We start from the raw sequence: 24,142 nt of genomic DNA on the forward strand, positions 1-24,142 counted from the left end.
TGAGCCCCCAAGACAGTTTTTAAGTTGCTTGATTCAGTATTTAGATTTATAGATGTATTAGTAGATAGATGTTTTTTCGATAACTTTTTTCATTTATTTTTTGGGAAAATGAAAAAAAAAAGAATACAATAAAAAAAATAATAATAATAAATGAAAAAAGTAATTGAAAAAACACGGCCCCCTCGCTTAGGAGGGCAGGGTGAGTCACCAGAACCAAGGACGGGTGTTTTTGATGAATCTAACATGTTAAAAATGGAGTTTGAAGTTATAATGGGTTTGTATAGGAAGGGGGCGTGTCTGATAAAATGCATATCAAATATCTAAATACTGAATCAAGCAACTTAAAAACGGTCTGGGGGTTCACAAAAGCCTGAGTAGACGATAAAATGACCCAAAGTTTTTTTGAAAGTGAAATATCCCTTTAAGCCATGCAGTTCCTATTAAAGGGATAGTTCACCCAAAAATTTTTTTTTTCCTATCGAATAGTCACCCCATGGATATTTTTTAGTTTTTGGCGCATTCCTAAGCCAATAATTAGATGGCCAGTGGTTCCGGTAGGAGACACAAAGAGTCTCTTTTGTATCTCCTACCGGAACCGCTGCCTGCCGGTCCACTGGTCATCAAATTATTGGCTTAGGAACGCGACAAAAACTAAAAGATATTCATGAATTTGAGTCTCCATGAGGTGTGATTGATAAAAAGATTTTGGGGCGAACTATCCCTTTAACTTAGTAAACATTTTCATAAACACTTTTATGTTTTCAATCGCTTGTTTAAAGTTGTACAGTGCAAAAAAAAAAAAAAAGGTTTTTAGCAGCCTCTGCTGGTCATTACCGTCACTGCAGGCCGTTTGTTTATTACTGCGTTACCCAGAATTCCATTCGTTTTCACCGGAAGACGGAAGCGTTTCAAAAAGCGTTCTTTTAATTGTTTTATACGATCTGTGTATCGTTTCTCTTAGCCAGTGGAGCTTTAGTTACCGTGAGCTGTGTTTTCTTTTTCTGTTTTTTTTTTCGTTCTTCAAATCATACAATCTCTTAAAATCAGCGTGAGTTTCCTTTTTGTTATTAGCGCGGTAGTTCCTGGCCAAACAGGAAACCGGTGCAGTAGTTCCTGGCCAAACAGGAAACCGGTGCATTTCCGCTTCCATTTTCCGGCCAGTTGACGTCATTTTCACGGGACAGTCAACCCCGACAACGTTAAATAGAAAATATATAAATAAAAGGCTTTCGGGGGTGAAATTCATGGAGTGGGTGTTGTGAAACATTTGCCACTCACAAAAGATATACAATTTAACTTTAGTTTTACTGAAAAAGTTACCTAGCATTGCTTTAAAGTCTGTTTTAAATAATTATGATTTGCGTGAAGTAAATTATGGTCCCATTAATGATAAAGTAGGCTATGTTTCTAGGGCTTCTACTGGTTCTACCAAGTGAAGACCCGCCCTTGCTGCAGTTGCAGCCAATAGAAGTCGTTTCCGGTTCTATTTCTGGACCGGAAGTTCAAAGATGGCGGATTTCAATTTGCCGAAACAGTGGCTTCGGTATGTAGAAAGCAATGGGGCTCCCTTTGTCCATATGTTTTACAATCTATGGTTTGAATGTTGCGGGTGCCAATAAATGCTGCATGAGAGCGCTCTGCACATGATATCCAAAGCACTCCGATTCCTTAATATAATCAAATGTAAAGTTCGGCCAAAACCTCATTCACTTGTATTGAGATTACATTTTCCTGTAGCCTTCACTGCCCTGCAGAAGGTGAAATAGCTAAATATGCTGGGCCATTAACTCATTCAGTACCAAGTAAATACATAATTGCCAATAGTGCATTTTTCTCCCCTTTTAAAGTAGTCACATAATATTTGTATCCAGTATGATCGATCCCCCAAAAGTTGCTAAACACAGAGGCTTTCACTGTGCTTCTGCAAAAAAGAAATGTCATCGCGACCCCTCGTTCGCTTGTTATTGGCCATTGAAAATGGCATGTCTTGTCAAAAAATGGTTACAGCCGTTTCCCCAAACACGCTAACCAGGAAGTAGATGGAGCAGTAGATCTTGTGACCACGTGATCTCCTAGATCTCTCTGTGACTGAGCCTGAAATGGTGGCTCATAGGTTGCGGAACAGTACAAATAGAACCAAATGGACCCTTACGGGTCTGTAACTCTGAGAGTGTACAAATGGAACCAAATGGACTAAAAGTCAAACCGAAAGAAATACATTTAAACTAATATTAACGATAATAACCTCACTCGGAGCTGGGTTCTATTTTTGGAGTGTTGGCGCAGGGCACAAAGCATCTGAAATGAGCTATTGTGTATTTATTTATGCATTTATACATGTTTTACTTACCTACTTATTTATTTCCTCATTATTTATTTTTACTCTTTCAGTGTGTCACAGCCTGTAATGAGCAGCCTTTTGTTTGCAATTCAGGCATCGTTGCAATTACCTCTCTCTGTCAAAGGGGGGCGACAACGAGCATACAGTAAAAAAAAAAGGAACGATCGTACGTAGCTTTAATCACCTTTTTTTTAATAACAAATCAACACTTTATAAAGAACAAAAACATACAAAAAACTGGTGCGACTCACAGAGTCACTACAGATGAGATTCAAGTCACCAAGAATGACAGCAGAACATTCACATTAAAACATACCTCCAATTACAGCCAGAAAGCACCATGCTTCCATTCAAACCCAGGTAATTATGTCTTAAACAAAGGAATACTTTGGAATACCAAAAAAATATGTTTTTGTCGCATTCCTGAGGCAATACTTCAATATACCCAGTGTCCGCTGCGGTAGGAGACCAACGCAAAACTATTGACATAATAATGTAAACTCCAAAACAACTCTCACAGTGTAATCACTGATGAGCCTATATAGTCCAGGGGCCAACACTGATATTTTCACAAATTGGTACCACCTAAGGTGACCGTAAAGTTTTTGTATTTTTGTATTCCTACATGTCTCTAGTTTATATTTTGGTATGATAACCCTTCCAATCTTGTAGCTTAATGACAGTTATCACTACCTACCGGCTAATGTATCCGGTAGGAGACACAAAGTAGAATCTTTGTGTCTCCTACACCCGGGCATCAAATTATTGCGACAAAAAACAAAATATATCCATGTATTCAAGGCTTCATGGGGTGTGCAATTGATAACTTCTCAGATTGTTGGTGTTTGCAAAAAGACTGCTTTCCATAAGCTTGTAAAAGTTGACCCTCCTTCGGTCTAGGGTGGTCATAGCTGAATGGGTTGAGAGTCCCCCTGGGAAACTTAAAGAGGAGTTCACCCAAAAAATGATTTATTTTCTATCAATTGCACACCCCATGAAGCCTTGAATACATGGATATATTTTGTTTTTTGTCGCAATAATTTGATGCCCGGGTGTAGGAGACACAAAAATTCTACTTTGTGTCTCCTACCGGATACACTAGCCGGTAGGTAGTGATAACTGCCATTAAGCTACAAGATTGGAAGGGTTATCATACCAAAATATAAACTAGAGACATGTAGGAAGACAAAAATACAAAAACTTTACGGTCACCTTAGTTGGTACCAAAATATGTCTTGGCCCCTGGACTAATACTGATGATCCAGCTTCAAAGAGAATGTTTTAAATATGGTTTTGCTCTTAACATTGGCCCCCTATTAACTCAAATATTGGATTATTGGCTCAAGGAATGTGACAAAAACAACAACATCTCCATGTATTCAAGGATTCATAAGGTGATTAATTGATAGGAAAAAAGTCATATTTTGGGTGAAATATTCATTTAAGGCCCAATACACGCTCCTTCCAACGTCCGAACATTATTGTTGGGAAAGGAAAGTCGACGTCATTCAGAACTTCTGATGGCCGGCCTCAGAACTTTTTTCTCAGAACTCGTGCACCCGAACCGGAAGTTTTTTTAAATATTTATTTTATGTCGGAAAGGAGCAAGTTGACCTTTAGTCAACCAATCCCCATCCTTGTGCGTTAAGATAATAATAATAATACTTTTTTTCTTTTTGAATGATCCTTCCCCACTTAACTCTTTGACTGCCATCGACGCGTTTTCGAGTCAATTGCTACTTGGTCCACTTGGCCGAATAGCTTTTTAATTGTTTAATATACGATCACGCTGTTCTCTGTAACATCCGTCATCAGGTTCCCTTTCCACTCACTTTCCACTCACCCGGATGCGGATGAATATATATAAATGTTCTGTGGCCATCGGGGGGGGGGGGGGGGGGGGGAATACGTGCATTATTGCCTGCAGCCTGGCTGCGCGGGTGAAAACTACTTCAAGACAGCTCGGCTCTGAAAACTTAACCCTTTGGGGGTTGGTGCATGGATCGTGTTTGTTTATACACACGGTCAGACGATGGATTATAATGGATATAACATTTCTGTGACCGGTTGAAAAGGTTATAAAACACGAAAATTGCTGGCACTTGGTGAGTATATTATGAAAATACTCTGGCAGTCAAAGTTAAAGGAGCGCTTCACTCATGTTCAACCTTATCTTCATGTATGTGGACCTCACTGACGCTCATTATAAGATGGCATCATTTCTGTCTAGTCACTCTGTGTCTCAGAGTCATGGTAACTCTGAACGTGACAACGGTGTCATCTTAAAATGAGTGTTAATGAGGACCAATTGGCCCTTTGTCAAGCCCCACCTGTGATCCTGCCTCTCTTCACGCCCATTGGTTGTTGTTGCTTGGTTGGACACATATCCTAAAGTATCTCTACATCAACTATCATTGAAAAACAGTTTTTCAGTTCAGTTTTTTTCATGTTTAGCAAGCTCAGCATTAACAACCGTTAATAGGAGCTTGCTGGTTGGTCAGTCAGGGAGTCGCAGAGACCAATCAGAAGATCCATGTGTGTGTGTGAATGGGTGAATGTCAGTGATAGATGAAGTACTCACATTTGTCACTTAGTAAAAGTATCAATGCCGCACTATAGAAATACTCTGTTACAAGTAAAAGTATTATATTCAAAATGTACTTGAGTAAACATATGAAAGTACTGGCATCAAAATATACTTACTGTAATGTACCAAAAGTAAAAGTACTCATTAAGCACAATGTCCCAGTTTTCGATGTATACAAATATTTTGCAAATAGCTGATCTACACATCACAACGTGTTGCGATGTGTCACGTTGTGAGCTTGTAGATCTGCTATTTTCAAATGGCCAAAGTAAATATGGGGCTGAAGTGGTTCATATATGTGTTGTGATAATAATCCAAATCTACAAAGTAACTAGTAACTAAAGTTTTCTGAGAGCCTCTGAGAGTCAGCGTGCCAGTATAGTGGAGTGGAAGTGAAATGACTGAATATTGGAAATACTCCAGTAAAGCAGAAACACCTCAAAAGTGTGCATAAGTGCAGTAGTACGTGTGCTTAGTTACTTTACACTACTGGTGAATGTGTGTGTCAATGGGAACAATGTAAGAACGGGGGTCTCCATGTAAAAAAAAAAAAAGCAGGTTTGGAACCAGCCCCTTGGGTCATATTTTGGGGTCAGGTTTGGGTTGGATTCGGGTGAGGGGTAGAGCTGTTCCATTGGCCACGTGGCAGTGAGGGGCGGGGCCATCCAGACCTGAGCCGTCCACAGGCCGACACAGATGACGAATACGCTGTGGGCAGAGGAGGAGGGTCATGAAGGATCAGCCAATAGAATTCAACGCAACACAGCTACTGTATGTCTATATCTCAGCATCTCAGCAGACATGATAATAATCCTACATATAATGTAATGAATGTCAGTAGTATATACATTATTTGTGTTTGCACGACGGCCGTGTGTGTGTGTGTGTGTGTGTGTGTGTGTGTGTGTGTGTGTGTGTGTGTCTGTGTGTGTATTCGCGACGGGGGACAGACATGTCCGTGGCAAGACATGTCTATGTCCGTGGCACATTTTTTAGTTTGAAAAAAAAAAATCTAGATATAGCCTATATATTTTCTTAATTATAATGTAGAAACATATAAGAATGCGTTTGAATAACTTTGGTGACTCGTAAAGTAACATGCTCATTACATGAGTTGTAGGAGATTTTTAGTAGGCCTATTGCACATGGTACCTGTACACACAATTGCATCAGGCAGGGGTCATCACCATTGGCAGCTTGGGATGGACATTTTCATTATTATTTATTTTTTGCCATGGACAAAATAATCATCTTACCAAAAACACAGTGGCCTAGCCCTAAATGTATGCTAATGGACTCCTAATGTGTCATAGGGTCTATTCCAATGTGCTGCACATTTTAAAACAATAGTATGTCTGCATTAACTACTGTGCCACTTAACGACCAACAAATTAAATCCTAATTATTTTGGATAATAATAATTGAGTCTCATCAGTACAGACAGTGCTTCAACCTCAAAGGGGCCACTTAGCTGCGAAGGTGAGTGGGTGCGTATTATACATCAAATGGCTAATATAGAGTTTGCTGGCTTTTCATAAGACAGTGTTACTTGAGGACAGGAGGAGATCAAGTTCTACGAGCTATACCATTTGGTTTGGCACGGTACAGTAGCTAGTGGATTACATTAAGGTGATCAGGTATTCTCTGTTGATGAGAAAATCCAAGGTATGCACATGTAACAATGGAAAAAAGACACACCCTACAAGCTACATTTGATTTGTTTGGATTTGTTTGACGTGATAATTCCATCACGTCAAACAAATCCAAACAAATCAAATGGTATAGCTGGTAGAACTTGATCTCCTTCTGTCCTCAAGTAACACTGTCTTTTGAAAAGCCAGCAATCTCTATATTAGCCATATGATGTATAATACGCACCCACTCACCTTTGCAGCTATGAGGCCCTTTTGAGGTTGAAGCACTGTCTGTACTGATGAGACTCAATTATTATTATCCAAAATAATTAGGATTTAATTTGTTGGTCGTTAACACATTCACCGCCAGAGTTTATTCATAAGGTACTCACCCACTGCCAGCGATTTGAGTTTTATAGCCTTTTGAACCGTCCACAAACATTTTATATCCATTAAAATCCGCGATCGGATGGTGATTATAAACAGCAACGACGGACGTACGAGCCCTCATAATGTTTAGGCTTTTCTTTCTTCTTCTTCTTCTGTGATATCAGCGGCTCAAACAGGCTGCAAACGTCATATCCGTTTGGCTGTGACGTTTCCCCACCGGCCATCTTAGATTAGCTTAGCCTCCGATCGGCTATCAGATCGTTTTTAAACACAAAGAGGATAACCGTTCGTCGATCAAAGAAAAGAAAATACAACCGGAGCTTACCATTCGTTTTTTAAACTGTGTGAAAACCATGATCTTTAGCCAAAACCAGGAAAAAAATGTTTTTTCAGGATAAAAAACGAACCGGAAACGGTTGTCGGACATTTTCTCATAGGATGGACCGGAAGCGTCATGGGAAAAAAAAACATCAAGGATGGTACCAAAAAAAATGTTTTCGTTATCAAACCACATAAAAAGACGATCCCGAGACATCTCGGTATCCGCGGGTAACGGGTGGATTTAATGTCCCGAGATATCTCGGGATTGGCAGTAAATGTGTTAAGTGGCACAGTAGTTAATGCAGACATACTATCGTTTTAAAATCTGCAGCACATTGGAATAGACCCTATTACACATTAGGAGTCCATTAGTATACATTTAGGGCTAGGCCACTGTGTTTTTGGTAAGATTATTATTTTGCATGTCCGTGGCAAAAATGAAATATTAATAAAAATGTCTATCACAAGCTGCCATGGTGATGACCCCTGGTGTGTGTGTGTGTGTGTGTGTGTGTGTGTGTGTGTGTGTGTGTGTGTGTGTGTGTGTGTGTGTGTGTGTGTGTGCGCGCGTGTGTGTTGGCGACGGGGGGCGGCTCCGGCTGTTGGAACTGTTTATGCGCGGGTGTTTGTGTGTGTTGACTGTGGCTGCACAACGCGGCGACGGGATGCATGCATGCGTGTGTGTTGTAGTACACAGTACAGAGTACAAACTCACTTTCTATCCCTGATATACTGTCTGTGCACAGTGCATAACCCAAACTGCACACTTTGGGTGCTCATATGCCCCGACAGGTATGGTCTAGTACAAGATAATACCTGACCGCTGTGTGCATGCACAACCTGTGACAGAGAGAGTTCCAGGGATGTGTGTGAGCGCAAGCGCACGTGTGTGTGTGTCTGTGTGTGCGTGTTAGTGTTAATTTTGTCGACTAAAACTATGACGAGAAATGTTCGTCGACTAACTTTTTTCACTGACAAAAACTAAACAAAAACTAAGCTATAATGGCAAAAACTATGACTAAATGTGCTGACAATTTCGGCAACAAATAAAAACTAGACCAAAATGTGAGGGAGGGACTAGCGGAGAAGAGATCCAGTAAACTAAGTCACTTTATGCTTGGTTGTGCACTGGTGTTGCGCTCCTGCTGCGACACGTAGAGCTTGTAGATCAGCTATATTTCGGCACACAGTTAAGTATAAATCAGGCATTACAACACCATGAAGGCCCGCCAAAATACATTTAAGTTGACTAAATCAACTGTAGTTTTAGTTGACTAAAGTAGCCAAATTTGGAAAAGTGTGTGTGTGTGTGTGTGTGTGTGCGTGTGTGTGTGTGTGTGTATGCGTGCATGTGCTTTCTAACCTCCATCAAGGGACCAGGGGTGGTGGCCACAGCGTACACAGCCCAGGCAGGCAGCAGGGATACAGAGGACAGAGTGAGGACCCAGCCCAGAGCCGTGGCCCAGGCCGGAGCTACCAGCCCCTTACCCAGACTGAGAGGAGACCACCGCACCAGGGAGAAGATGAACGTACCCTGTACGGAGACAGAGACACAATGTTAGTCCTCATGGAATAAAGAAAAATACTAAATATCATGACTGAAACATTTTGTCAGGCTGAGTCCTAATTTTGTCGACTAAAACTATGATGAAAAAAAAAATGTCACCTTCCTTGTTGAGTAAATAAAAACTTAGCTATGATGACTAAAATGTACTAAATGTACTGACTCTTTTGTCAACAAATCACAACTAGACAAAAATGTTAGGGAAGGACTATTGGAGAAGAGATCCAGTAGAACAAATACACAACGTTTTATGGTTCGCTGTGTGTGTCACACTCTGAAAATAGACGATCTACAAGCTCAAAACGCAGACAGACAGTCCTCAATAGCAAGCGGACACCAAGTGTTGTTGGGTGATGTCAGGCGGGTTGTCACAGATCAGGGGGTGAAAGGTGAACTCACGATGCACACGGCGGGGGTCAGGTACTTCCAGCACAGCGTGAAGACGTACGGCGGGCTGTAGCCAATCATATCCCTGATGTTGGCGCTGAAGCGCTCGGGACCTGCACGGGGAAACAGTCAACATAGCATGAATGTACACCTGGAAACCTGTCAAAAAAAAAACAGCGGTGGAAAAAGTTCTAAAATGTTTTACTTAAGTAAAAGTATCAATACTGGAATATAGAAGTACTGTTACAAGTAAAAGTCCAGAATTGAAAATTTACTTGAGTAAAAGTACACAAGTATTGGTATAAAATGTACTTAAAGTACCAAAAGTAAAAGTACAAAAATGTTTTAAAATAGCAGATCTACAAGCTCACAACGCAAGCTTGTAGATCGGCTATTTTGAAATAGCCTAGGTATAACATAGGGCTAAAGTGGTTAATGTATGTTTTATAATGTAATAATTTATATCTACAAAGTAACTAGTAACTAAAGTTATCAAATAATTGTAGTGGAGTAAAAGTACAATATTTGCCTCTGAGATGTAGTGGAGTATAAGGCCCAGTTTCCTGCTTTGAAATTGACTCGAATAAGGAAGAGAGTTCAAGTGACAGTTCATATGACTGTAGTTTCACTGTCAGAAAGAAGGTAGGTAACAGGGTGCACGGCCAAAAAAGTTTGGGAAACGCTGCTGTAGAGTGTTTATTCACTAACAGGAGTCTCCATGTCTCTCCAGCGCTTCAGAAAAAGCATTTTCATGGATACCAATTTTATCCAATCAGGATGGAGAACTCAGTCAGTATACATATTAAATAAGTGAAATTGGAAGTGATGACACAAATATATGAGCAGACACAATTGTAACTGGAACACTATAAAAACTAGAATATTGGCAATTCAGGGAAATTGCAAAGAGTGGTTGTGCTGACGCCAGTCGCGGGTCGCGGCCGCCGGGACTCGAGGAATACGCTGGGAGGAATACCATCAAAGGCTGCGCCAATGACATTGTCACGTCACTCCTGAGATCACTTGCGTTTCATTTTGAGAGGATTGATCCCCCCCAAAATAATGTTTTTGCATCAAACGGTTACATTTTGTGCATTTGTGGCGCCCCCTATGGATCAAAGTGAAAATGCTTTTGGGGATTTGTTGAGTAAACCACTTTACGTATGTGATTCAAATTTGGGATTGACTGGAGTTTTCGTTTGTGATTTTTGGCCTTTTTTGTAAAACAGGCCCCTCCCACTAACCTTGGAAGCCATTTAAATTGAAATTTGGACAAAATGTGTGGGAGGAGGAGCTAAAAGTGCATTTTGAAGAAAATTCTAAGTGGCGGAAACTCTATCCTGACGCAAATGGGCGTGGCCTAAATGGGGAGTTGCGTCATGAGCTAAGGAATCTAGGGAACAAAAGATTTTTATTATACAACCTACGGTTCAAGAGTTATAGGCCAAAACGTAAAGTGGGCTGTTATAGCGCCACCATGAGGCCGACTGGTGTAATATTTTTTGTAATCATTTCGCAAATTATGAACCTCCCCTCCAAGTCTTGTAACTCTAGCCCTTACGGTTTCTGAGAAGAAAATACTTGAATTTGAGTTTTTCATTTTCCCATTAAAGGGTATGGGGACATTTAATGCACTAATAAATCAATATCAATTAAACTATTTAACCAATCTCTTTCGCAAAATACAAGCACACGATTCCCGGTGAAGCCGGTCATTTTGACATATGGCACAAAATTGGGGGGAAAAAACTGTGGGAGGAGTAGCACGGCTAGAATAAAGAATAAAGTAGGAAGAGTACTATTAGTGTGGTTGCCCTGGAATCCCTGTTAGGGCAACCACATAATAAAGCTGATAAATGGGTACTTTGTCACCTAGCTGAAAATTAGTCTTCTGTTTATTAAAGAGCTAGAGAGACAGGGAGACCCCTGTGACTGAACAAACACTCTATAGCAATGATTATTATCAGAATATAGAGCTTTAACTTTTTAATAAAAAACGTTTTGTTTTAACCAAACAATATAATTTACCCTATACCTTTAAAATGGAGTTTGAAGTTACAATGGGTTTGTATAGGAAAGGGGCGTGTCTGATAAAATGTATATAAAATATCTAAATACTGAATCAAGCAACTTAAAAACTGTGTGGGGTGCTCACTAAAGCCAGAGTAGGCGTTAAAATGACCCCAAACATGTTTGAAAGTGAAATATCCCTTTAAAAACTTCGGGGTGGAGAGGATAGCTGATCACAAAGCATTGTGAGCCAGGAGATTTGATGTAGAGGGAAAGAAGAGCAGACCAACTCGTTTTTTCGAGTATTGAGGGTTTTAGTGGCTAAAACATCTAAAAAAAAAACATTTACATGAATACAACATGTTAATAGAATAGGTAACGTGTAAAAAACAACACTGATGATAGAGCTGTCAAACAAGTCTTTGAAATATGTAAAAGTTGAATCTGCAAAGTAATATTATGTTATACTTAATGCAGTGGGGTGGGGGTCCCTGCTCCATCTCTCTCTCAGCTAAGGGGTCCTTGCAGCCTCCAAAAACGTTGAAGACCCTTGGTTTACAATCTAGCAGGCTGTAGCAGTGATGTCGTTAGCTACGCGTGCCGCGGTCGGCTTCCTCGCGTTAGGCGCCACCGATCCAGCGCCGAGGCAGGCTAAACAACACGCTATGAACATAATTTAAGAAGTACCGGGTCTGGGTTGGACAGGGGCTCCCTGGGGCCTTCTGGCTGGCTGAGATTTCAACATGACGGGCCCCAGGGCAGGTTTAGGGCCTTGGGGGGCGGGGGGGTTGCAGCGGTTCTTCTGGCTAGCAGCCAATCCTACTTAGGATGTTAATACGCTGTGTGTGTGTGTGTGTGTGTGTGTGTGTGTGTGTGTGTGTGTGTGTGTGTGTGTGTGTGTGTGTGTGTGTGTGTGTGTGTGTGTCTGTGTATGTGTGCACCAATGTGCTCATTAGGGATGGGGTGTTTAAGTGGTTAAAAATAAAACCAGTATCCCTTTAGGACTAATTAACTGACAATTACACGAAACTCATAGAAATTATTTACATAATTGTATATAATTGTAACTCGTAGAAGACTCTAGCAGTCACAAAGGGGTTCCACCGCGCCTCAAGACAAATTCAGGAGCGGGCCGGGGCTGGTATGCATGAAGAAGGAAGGCACTGGAGCAGACTTGGAAAATTAAAGCCTTTTTTAATTACAGGTTGCAGGCACATAATATAAATACATCTTGACCTGATGAAGACTCTAGCAGTATTGGATGTTCATGCTTTGACATGACCATCATGATGTGAAACATATGGGATACTGACAAAGACTAAAACTAAGGACATTTTCGTTATGATTTTAGTTTGTTTTAGTTAGTATTGTAAACACACAATACAGTTTCAATTAGTTATAGTTTTACGTAAAGCCACATTTTTAAACATTGTTTCCCCCTTTTTTTTTTTTCATGGTTTACCGAAGTCCCTCAGGGCTCTATACTAGTATCTTTTCTGTTTTCTGTGGGGAAAGCTTTCGCTGAAAATAGCAGATCGGCAACCTCCATTGTGATCACTTTGACGTGATCGTGCTCACGTTGTTGATCGGCTGGACATTTCTTAAGTGACAATTTAAAGACTTTTAAGGCCTTTTTAATGCATTGCAAATGAATCAATAATAATACATTATAACTGCATCAAAGGTAATCAACAAACTATACTATTAAAAAAATTGTCAAACATTAGCCAAATATTACCTAGCAAAAATGTAGAAAATAGCTCACAACGCCTTGCATTGTGAGGCGTTGTGCATGTAGATCAGCTTTTCACAATATGTATCTGTGGAACCGAGTCAGACTAAATGTAATGCCTCAACTCCTAGGTTGCTGGTACGGTAGTTCCAACGAGCATAGGGATAATAACAATCATATATTTTGCTTATCGCGATAATATCGCTAATCACAATTATTATTTAATATCGCCCCATCCATATTTTTAGCAGCTACAAACGTTGGCCATCACTTTGTAAAAGAAACCAAAGACTAAACAAAAGACAAAAATGAAAACAACAAATAATAGTCATGCATGGCCAAGGTGGGCGTGGCCAGGAATAAAGTGAATAAGATATTGTTTAGATTTTTCCTTTTTCAAAGTGTTTTTATACTGTTGCTGACCTGCACCACTGACATGTGGATGTGCACAACATTCTGCTTTGAAGCCATCATGGTACGTTGAACTACGTTTCTGCACGGAACACTCCACGTGTTTAAAAATAACAAAAAACTAAAAAAACAAGCCCAAATGCCCATGCCTAGCGCTCATGCCCATGACATGTGCAAATGTGAACACAACAACTCGCACTCTCACACACTGTGTGTGTGTGTGTGTGTGTGTGTGTGTGTGTGTGTGTGTGTGTGTGTGTGTGTGTGTGTGTGTGTGTGTGTGTGTGTGTGTGTGTGTGTGTGTGTGTGTGCGCGCGCGCGCGCGCGCGTGCGTGCGTGCGTGCGTGCGTGCGTGCATGCGTGTATTAATATACTAGTGAGGACCAAATGCCCCCACAAGTATAGTAGCATTTCAGAAATAAACATTGTGGGGACCATTTTTCTGGTTTCCCTGAAAAGACAAATGGTTGTATTAGGGTTAAAAAAAAAAAGATTTTTCTAGAGATATGTTTACATTCATGAAAAGATTCCGGTTGGTAGAGGCATCATGGACACTGCTCTGGGGTAGGCGATGAAGGCCAGGCCAGGACCTGAACACAACACCACCAACATTATACTGTCACTCCCAAAATGTACTTCATGGGACATTTGACGCTGTGCCCCAGTCACTTCCTCGTTCCTGGAATGCGGAAATGCCGTTCCTCAAACCCAAGGCGTATAAAAGGGTTCCGATAAAGAAAGACAGTTCAAACGACAGAGGCTGAAGAGGAGCGTTCATTTTGACATCAAATTTTGATTTAGTTTAGTCATAGTCTTTTGAATAAAACGTAATTTAGTTTTAGTCATATTTTTGTCTCGGACCCCCATCTGAAAATGTTTCGTGCCAAGGACCCCCAGAAAAGATTTATGTTAAAATAAATCTAAATAATTCAACATTTTCCAACGTTTTTTTATATCTTTCAAAATGTTTCAAAAATAACAGGTGTAGCTTGTAGATCTGCTATTTTTGAATAGCCAACATATACATGGATAAAGTGGTTAAAATGATTGTGATGCTATGTTAACTGCTACTTTTGATTCCGGTTGGGGTCAGGGCACTTAAGTACAATTTTGAGGTATTTTTTACTTTACAGGAGCATTTCCAATTTTCAGTACTTTTACTCCACTACATCTCAGAGGCAAATATTGTACTTTTACTCCACTACAATTACTTTAGTTACTAGTTACTTGTAGAATTTGATTATTATTGCAAAACATACATTAACCACTTCAGCTCTATATATATTTCGGTCATTTGAAAATAGCCGATCTACAAGCTCCACAACCCAAAAGATTGGTCTACCTTTTATACATTTGAAAACTTGTGAAATGGGACATTCTGCATAATGAGTATACTTTCTACTTTTGGTAGACATTTTGAAACCAATGCTTTCGTACTTTTACTCAAGTACATTTTGAATTCCAGACTTTTACTTTTTCTACATTGCAGTATTGATACTTTTACTTAAGTAACAAATGAGTACTTTTTCCACCACTGGGTCAGGGCTGGGATTAGACATTTCGATGTCAGGTTATAGTCATGCCTGACACGTGAGCTTGCATAGCTGCTATTTTTGGCTTTAGGCTTACGGTAAGAAATGGCTAAAAGTTTTAAATATGGCATGGTGTGTGTGTGTGTGTGTGTGTGTGTGTGTGTGTGTGTGTGTGTGTGTGTGTGTGTGTGTGTGTGTGTGTGTGTGTGTGTGTGTGAAATCGAACCGTAGACCCAGCCGATGGCCACAGACTGGAATATGGAGAGGAGCAGGAGACTGGCTCCACTGCAGGAGTAGTGATCATAGATCTGGAACACATAGAGACCACCCTGGGGGGTAGAGAGAGAGAGAGAGAGAGAGAGAGAGAGAGAGAGAGAGAGATTTGCGGTTTTGTTGACAGAGAATTATATAATTGCTGGGTACATATTCATGCACACACACACACGCACGCCACACGCAAACACAGTGTGTAATGTACCGGTGTGATCATGAGCAGTCCTATTAGGTAACCGAATACACGGACGGACGGACGGACAGACAGGGCGTATACATACAGGAGTGGTCATGGTCAGAGCCAGTAGGTAACACAGCACACAGACACACAGCAGCAGCAGCTCTCTGCGTCGACCCTTCCTGACGACCCGGGGGTAGAGGTCACTCACCGAGGTCATCAACGCCTCCAGACTCACAAACTGCACACAGCGATAACACAGACACACCCAGTTCAATGCATGTATACCAGGATTAAATATGGCCTGTCTTGGCCACAGTATATTATTTATATGGATTATTGGTAGAGTTGTTCTGATGCTGATAGCAGTATCGGAAAAGCTGACAATACTACACCTAAAATGCTGGTATCGGGGCCCTTCCAATATCACACAATGTATGACATAATTATATTTCATTTGCAGTAAACAATTGTAGTATTTTGTATTTTGAATGCTTCAGTTGTGTTTGTTTTATGCTCTTACTGTACTATGGAATCGACATTTTTATTATACAAACTTGAGGCTGCACTTTAACCGTGTTATGAATGGAATTGTAGATATATATATTTTTTATACATAACATTTTATATATTTTTGTTATGCATTGGTATCGGATCTGTACTCGGTATTTATTGACCGAAAGTTGCAGGTATCGGATCGAGAAGGGAACACATTATGATTATTGCTACTGGTTATTGAAAAAAATGAATTATTGCTACTGGTTATTGTCATTTTGCTGCATATTCAGTTATTTGTTCACAAAGCCTGAAAGCTAAACAGAAATGTAGTTTTGATTTAAATACGATTCAATGCCATTAAACCATGAATCGCAATGATTTGTATGGCATGCATGTGTGTGCGTGTGTACCTGTGTGTCCAGACCCAGCATGATGATCATCAGAAAGAAGCAGACCGACCAGAGTTGAGGTAGAGGCATCATGGACACTGCTCTGGGGTAGGCGATGAAGGCCAGGCCAGGACCTGAACACAACAACACCAACATTATACTGTCACTCCCAAAATGTACTTCATGGGACATTTGACGCTGTGCCCCAGTCACTTCCTCGTTCCTGGAATGCGGAAATGCCGTTCCTCAAACCCAAGGCGTATAAAAGGGTTCCGATAAAGAAAAGCAGTTCAAACGACAGAGGCTGAAGAGGAGTGTTCATTTTGACATCAAATTTTGATTTAGTTTAGTCATAGTCTTTTGAATAAAATGTAATTTAGTTTTAGTCATATTTTTGTCTCGGACCCCCATCTGAAAATGTTTCGTGCCAAGGACCCCCAGAAAAGATTTATGTTAAAATAAATCTAAATAATTCAACATTTTCCAAAGTTTTTTTATATCTTTCAAAATGTTTCAAAAATAGCAGGTGTAGCTTGTAGATCTGCTATTTTTGAATAGCCAACATATACATGGATAAAGTGGTTAAAATGATTGTGATGCTATGTTAACTGCTACTTTTGCTGGGGACCCCCTGGAACCCCCCCATGGACCCCTGGGGGTCCCCGGACCCCGGAGAGGAGAGGAGAGGAGAGGAGGGTACCTGACTGGGCCACCTCAGAGATGTCCACTCCTTGCTCCTGGGCCATGAAGCCCAGCACTGAGAAGATGGCGAACCCTGCCAGGAAACTGGTCCCACTGTTCAGCAGACACAACATGTAGCAGTCCCTGTAGGAACACACACACACACACACACACACACACACGTACACACACGTACACACACACACACACACACACACACACACACACACACACACACACACACACACACACACACACACACACACACACACACACACACACACACACACACACACACACACACACACACACACACACACACACAATTTTTTATCTGTAAGCCTAATGCCAATCCGCACCAAACTCGGCACAAACACTGTTCAGGGGTCTGCCATCAGAATAGTCACACCAAACCTAAATATTTTAACATAAATCTCAAGGACCCTGGGTGTCCCCAGACCCCTAAGTGGTGGGTCTGGGGACATCAGTGCCCATACGGTACCCTAAGTGGGGTTGGCGAAAGGGCCTTTCTGTGTGGAGTTCTGTGTCCGTGCGTATGTGCGTGCGTGTGTGCGTGTGTGCGTATGTGCGTGCGTGCGTGTGTGCGTGCGTGCTTTGGGAGAGAGTGTGGGAAAAGCGGGGCGCAAGGCTTTTCTTTTAAGGTGGGGTTCGGTCTGTGTGTTTTCTCGGATCATTCCAACCATTCTTCACGGAGGCTGATCGGCCAATCGCAGCACTCGACCGCCCGTATGCCCAGGAAACAGCTGCATACGTCTGTAATGGTTCTTTGGTTTGGGTGTGCGCACGTGTGTGTGTGTGTGTGTGTGTGTGTGTGTGTGTGTGTGTGTGTGTGTGTGTGTGTGTGTGTGTGTGTGTGTGTGTGTGTGTGTGTGTGTGTGTGTGTGTGTGTGTGTGTGTGTGTGTGTGTGTGTGTGTGGGTGGGTGTGCGTGTGTGCGTGTGCATGTGCGTGTTTCCCGTGAAGAACAGACATTTTATGTTCTGACTCTGGGTTTTAGGTTTTGGGGTAAAATAATTCAGGTCAGGTTAAGTTTAGGGCATTAGTTAAAGTCAGACTCTGTAACTTTTCCAAATAAACAAAAGTTTGTTCTCTTTGGCTTTTTTTTCGTAAATGAATGTCCTACTTCATCATACTACAGTGTCAAACAAAAGTAGCAACAATAGCCAATCTACAAGCTCATGGGTCGCAATGTGACATGTTGTGAGTTTGTATATCTGCTGCTTCTGCAATGTTTGATTTTTTTTTTTAATACGCGAAAATAAAACTAGTGTGTGTGTGGGTTTTATAAACATGTAACTAATAAAACATATATCAACAAGAGCTTGTAACCAAATAATAATGGATAATTGGATCCATTGGAACTCAGGTTCTTTTATCCATTTCCTGAAAGCGGAAGGTGTTTTTGGCGATGATAATCTTTCACTGGTATATTGTCACCCGCTGCACGCATGTGCGTGCGTGCGTGAGTGTGTGTGTGAGTCTTACTTGTAGCAGTCATTGTTGTACTTGTTGTAGCTACCCAGGGCTGTCAAACTGCCCAGACAAATTCCATATGAAAAAAATATCTGAGTCCCTGCATCCATCCATACCTACAGTAGGAGAGGAGAGGAGAGGAGAGGAGAGGAGGGGAGGAAGTTTTTCAGAAAACTTTTAGGATTTAGAAAGATGGTTTAGAACAGTATAGTGGTTCTCAAAAATGGTTCTCAAGCGCTGCGAACTTGTACATCTGCTATTTTTGAAAAATTATTTTCGGATGTGGGGCGAGGTGGGGGGGGGGGTCCACAGGTAATTACATATCATTTTGGGGGTCCTTGGCACGAAAACTTTTGAGAAGTACTGATTTAGAAGGCATTTTGTCAAAGGTGTTAATGGGTCTTAAAATGTCAACACCATATTCAATTCAATTCCTTGGCATATACCTGTGGGTCGGCCAGGCGGGTGTGGTTGGGTCGGAGGTAGTAGATCATACCCTGGGCAGCGCCCGGCAGGGTGGCACCGCGCACCAGCAGCACCAGCAGCATGACATACGGGAAGGTAGCGGTCACGTACACCACCTACAATGTCCACAGAGGAGTGGTCGGCAACACCGTTTAACTGCACAATAATAATAGACTGCAGTTGCATGGACGCTTTCATACCAGGAACGCAGTTCTAACGGTTGCATAGACGCCACTACAAGTAAGTCAATAAATACATATTGCCGCTGTCAAGTAGCTTGTATGTCCAAAACTGTTTATTTTGTATTTATTTTGTTTATGTTTAACTAGAAATGCAGTTCCTGCAGAAACTGTGTGGATTCGCTTCAAGCTAAAAAAGAAAATAGTATAAAAAGTACAAATTGTCAAGGTCCCGGGCAGTGCTCTGTGTTTGTGTTGGTGTCTCTGTCTGTGTTGTGTGTGAGTTTAGACTTGATAGGCTGATCAGCTTGGGAACACCTGTTTCCATTCTATACACCTGTCTGCATAGCTGATGGTAGTACGGGGGTGGAGGTGGAGGGGTATAGCGGGCGGGTGTGGGGTGCGCCCCCACCTGGCTATATGTTGCGTGCCTCCATGCTCCAGTGAACTTGTAGATTAGGTGTTTTCGAAGGTTGTGTGTGTGTGTGTGTGTGTGTGTGTGTGTGTGTGTGTGTGTGTGTGTGTGTGTGTGTGTGTGTGTGTGTGTGCACGTGTGCGTGCGTGCGTGCGTGCGTGTGTGTGACGCAATTGTGCTGTTCATTGTACAAGCACTGTACATTGTTTTATAGTACTTCAATAGATGTACTTAGTTACTTTGCACCACTGACCAGCATTATGTATTGATGAGCAATAGCATTTGAGTGGATTGTTCCTTGAAAGGCCAGAAAGGCTAAGCATGCAAAAGCCCCAGGTGTACTAATTGCTACAGTGCAGAGGGACATGGATTGATATTAATGGTCTTAACTCAAAACATAAACATCACACAGCTTAGATCTTCAGATTAAACCGGAGAGCAGACCTGTGCGTGGTGTTGTAAAACACATACATGTAGTGTAAAGATTGTGGGCACAGTGAGATTACGAACACAAGGGTCATTCCTTATGTCTCCTTCTCTCTCCCCACTAGCATAACCCATTGGAAATGCATTATATATATATATATATATATATATATATATATATATATATATATATATATATATATATATATATATATATATATATATATATATATATATATATATTAAATATAAAACACATCAAAGTCTTGCATGATGAAGTGGGGCATTAATTTAGGAAAAAAACATGAAAAGTTGAATTATACAGATACAAGGTTTCTGCCCGACAACAACGATATTGTGAAAACTAGAGTTGGTTCGTACGTTTCGGTCAGACTATCATCAATGTCAACATTTCCACCCAACAAATAATCAGTTTGGCAGAAACCAAAACTGTTACTTTCCAGGAAAGGTAAATAATGATGTAGTTATTATTTAGTCACAAGCTTTTTTAAACACATTTCATTGCTTCAAATATTTATTAAACCCGCACACACACTTAAATATTTTCACTTAACAAAAGAAAAAATCTAGCCCATCTACAAGCTCACAATGTGTTGCGATGTGGCATGTTTTCAGCTTGTAATTATCGGCTATTTTTTATACTTTTGTGTGACGAACTCAGGCATTAATTTGCCTAAAATATGGTTATGTGAAGTTAAGACTGGAAAGACCTGGTTCAATACAATATACTTCAGTCAGCGAATCATCAATATCACATCAAATCATTCAAACATTTCCACCCAGCAAATGTTAACGTGGGACAGTTTCCATTTCTATTTCATGCAACTATGAAAACCATGTTTCCAAATAATATTAGTGAGCGAAGAGCATTGGCAGGTGTACAATGCAGGGTGGGAGCTTTTCAGAAAGGAAAATCTACTTTAGGACGTGTACGTGCACGCGTGTGTACGTGTGTGTGTGTGTGTGTGTGTGTGTGTGTGTGTGTGTGTGTGTGTGTGTGTGTGTGTGTGTGTGTGTGTGTGTGTGTGTGTGTGTGTGTGTGTGTGTGTGTACGTTGGCAGAGGATAGATCACGGTTGATGGGAACAAAATAACAAACTTGTTCAGTATTTTATTTTGTGAGATGACATTTTGACTGGCCGGGGAACTTGCACTAATAGATGTCAGTGGGTCATGGTGGTTACTTTAGAGCGCCGGGGCTCAATGTGGGGTCCTGGGACCCCCCAGGGGTCCTTGAAGGGGTTCTAGGGGGTCCCCAGACAAATGATTGATAGTTAGGAACCAAATGGGGTCGGTAACCCTGAGAGTGTGCGAATGGAACCAAATGGACTCTTACGGGTCTGTAACCCTGAGAGTGTACGAATGGAAAAATGAACACTGAGGATTTTACAGTGTAGATTGAGGGGTCCCAGAGATTTTAAAAAAAAAGGTATCAAATGGGGTCTGTGGTCTAATGCATCAAACTAGGGGTCCTTGAAATAAAAATAAAAAAGGTTGAGAATAACTCTGTTAGAGGGCTATAATGCAAGCAAAACACGAAGCACAACTGAATACAGAACTTTTACATTGATGAATTGAATACACAGGACCAGAATGGAGACAAGTCCCCACGGCTTTTTTGTGTTATCCTTTTAGCCTAAATGTCTGACTGTACCTTGTGCTGTTTACATTTATGACTAATAAAGTATTCAATCAATCAATCAGTTACCTGTAACGAGAGCTTTAATTGGGCCTAAAAATTCTACTTGTAAACTGAGCATACTTATACATTGTGGTATTGCTACTTTTACTCAAGTCATTTTGGTTCTACCTCTCACCTTGCCGGTGGACTTGACTCCCTTCCAGACACAGAAGTAGCAGACGACCCAGACCACCGCCAGACACAATGCCAGCTTCCAGCTCACTGGACCCAACGAGTCCACACTGCCGGACAGACGCAACACCTCGCGCCTGGGAGAGAGACACGCACGCACATGCTCGCGCACGCACACACACACAAGCACAAACACAAACACACGCAGTTGAGAACCAGGGTAATGGAGTCTAGGGACTCTGAACGGATATAATACATCTTTAGCAGTCAATGGAGGTCATCATAGAATGGAAACATGATGTCAGAGATCCACGTACAAGCCTGGTCTGACTTTACAATCAATGTTTCATTTCTCATGCTTTGACATGTCAGTTATTCCCATAATGTACTCTCCTAAAACGCACTACAAATACCAAACCTATGACCTAATACTTTTCAGAAAATTACAAAAAAGGGGAAAAGAAGAAAGAAAGAAAGAAAAAAGAAAACCTGTGTTCCAATCTATCCAATGTGGTTGTTATTTAGTCCCAAGCTCTTGTTAATACTTTTCATTGGTTCAATATTTATAAAACCCACAGACAACGATGCAACACATTGTGAGCTTGTAGATCGCCTATTTGTGCTACTTTTTGCGTGACACCCTTCTACGACAAATTAGGGCATTCATTTAAAAACAAAACAAAAAAAACATTCTACAAAGTTGAAATATGGATGTGAAAGTTGGTCAATACAAAGACTCATCATTTTTTTTTGTTTATCCGTGTAATCCAATCAGGCTGACAGCTCATTTTAATTATTATGTTATGGTTGCATCAGAATTTAGTTAAAGAGACAATGAATCTTCTCATAGCCTTCTCATTTCTCATTTTTGTATTACTTTCTTATTTTAACCCATTAAGGCCTGAGGTTCTGATTCTACAAAATGTCTTCTAAATCCTAACATTGCTAAACCAGTGGTTCCCAAACTTTTTCAGGTCAAGGATCTCTAAAGTGATATGTATTTGGCCGCCCCAGAAGCAAAGATTTGAGTTAAAAATGTTTGCTTTAGAAATATATATATTGAAAGATTTGCACAAATTTTTACGATTTTTCCAAAATAGCACTCAGTGTCGCGCAATGAGCTTGTATATCTGCTATTTATTTTTGAATAGCCAAAGTATAAAATAATTGAAGTGGTTACACTGATGCGTTCCCGGTTTTAGTTGTATCATATTAATTTTTGTCTTTGAACTTTTAACTTCAAATCAAAAGAGACATGAAACCCTAGGCTGATGTATACAGTTTTACAGTTGAAGTTAACATTACAGTGAATACAAGCAAACGTCACTCACTCCCAAAACTCCATGATTGGAGATGTAGCATTCTCTGGTGGAGCGCTGCTATTGGTCGACTGGTTCTGGGAGTCAAACAGGAAACAGTCCTCTGGAAACACACAAACGCACGCACACACACAATCATGCACGCAATCATGCACACACACACACACACACACAAGCCGAGCAGGGTTTCATAGTAGGCTCCACTTGGGCGCCGCGGCACAATGGATCATGAAATTGGATTATATATGTATATATGTATGTATGTATATGTATATATATATATATATATATATATATATAGTTACCGGTATTCCAGGTGTTGTTACAGTGGGACCAGGGCAGTACAGGCTGGAAGCTGTACACCAGGTAGTACACAGCCCAGGCCAGGATGATGATGTAATACACACACCCATGTAGGATCATCACCTGACTGGCATACCCCAGACCTACACACACACACACACACACACACACACACACACACACACACACACACACACACACACACACACACACACACACACACACACACACACACACACACACACACACACACACACATTTGAATTCTTTTATTTGGATCTGCACAAAAAGCGCAATACATGATAGATCCAAACATTGATCAGAAGAAGGTCACATTATACGGGCAAACCAGATACAACTGCTGCACATGCTTAACACACAGAGGAAAAAAAAAAAAAAGATAACGAATTGATGACATACTATATACAGAGATTCAACAGTTGTTTTTTTTTGTTTTTTTTGCCACTCAAGGGTAAATGAAACATCGCCTTCTCCAGATAGACAGACTGCCCATAATAGCTGAGACAGAACAGTATTTAGCCAACTTTTTTGCATTTGTCTTTTGCAATCCACCTAATTGCATGCCGCGGAGCACAAGTTTGTGGACGTGGCCCAGACTCCCAAACACAAGGACAATAAGTTGACAGTTATATCCCAAGGCCATAATACGTTCCACCAAAGGTTGATATTTCATACGTTTGGATGTAAAACAAATGTCCATATACAAATCAAATGGGCAGCCTATTTCGAAGATAGTAACGTTTTTTCTCATTTCATTTCA

The 24,142-nt window shown here is 40.9% G+C and overlaps 1 protein-coding gene across 1 annotated transcript in view; it reads right to left on the reverse strand.

The window, feature by feature from the left end:
- Positions 1 to 2,500: 2,500 nt before the first annotated feature.
- The window catches only part of LOC311040946 (sodium- and chloride-dependent GABA transporter 2-like), a 28,628-nt gene continuing 6,986 nt past the window's right edge, over positions 2,501 to 24,142 (reverse strand). Inside the window, exons 3-15 of the mRNA XM_084051383.1 lie at positions 23,364 to 23,504; positions 23,071 to 23,161; positions 21,744 to 21,876; positions 18,868 to 19,002; positions 18,434 to 18,537; positions 16,948 to 17,072; positions 16,269 to 16,381; positions 15,464 to 15,601; positions 15,136 to 15,238; positions 9,237 to 9,337; positions 8,637 to 8,807; positions 3,590 to 5,636; positions 2,501 to 2,878 (exon numbers count right to left, since the gene is read on the reverse strand). Of these exons, the coding sequence (XP_083907509.1) occupies positions 5,508 to 5,636; positions 8,637 to 8,807; positions 9,237 to 9,337; positions 15,136 to 15,238; positions 15,464 to 15,601; positions 16,269 to 16,381; positions 16,948 to 17,072; positions 18,434 to 18,537; positions 18,868 to 19,002; positions 21,744 to 21,876; positions 23,071 to 23,161; positions 23,364 to 23,504 (1,484 nt within the window). The 3' untranslated portion in view covers positions 2,501 to 2,878; positions 3,590 to 5,507. The remainder of the gene's footprint in view (positions 2,879 to 3,589; positions 5,637 to 8,636; positions 8,808 to 9,236; positions 9,338 to 15,135; positions 15,239 to 15,463; positions 15,602 to 16,268; positions 16,382 to 16,947; positions 17,073 to 18,433; positions 18,538 to 18,867; positions 19,003 to 21,743; positions 21,877 to 23,070; positions 23,162 to 23,363; positions 23,505 to 24,142) is intronic.

Source organism: Gymnoscopelus microlampas (genome assembly GCF_963454915.1).
Source record: "Gymnoscopelus microlampas genome assembly, chromosome: 24".
Lineage (NCBI taxonomy): Eukaryota > Metazoa > Chordata > Actinopteri > Myctophiformes > Myctophidae > Gymnoscopelus > Gymnoscopelus microlampas.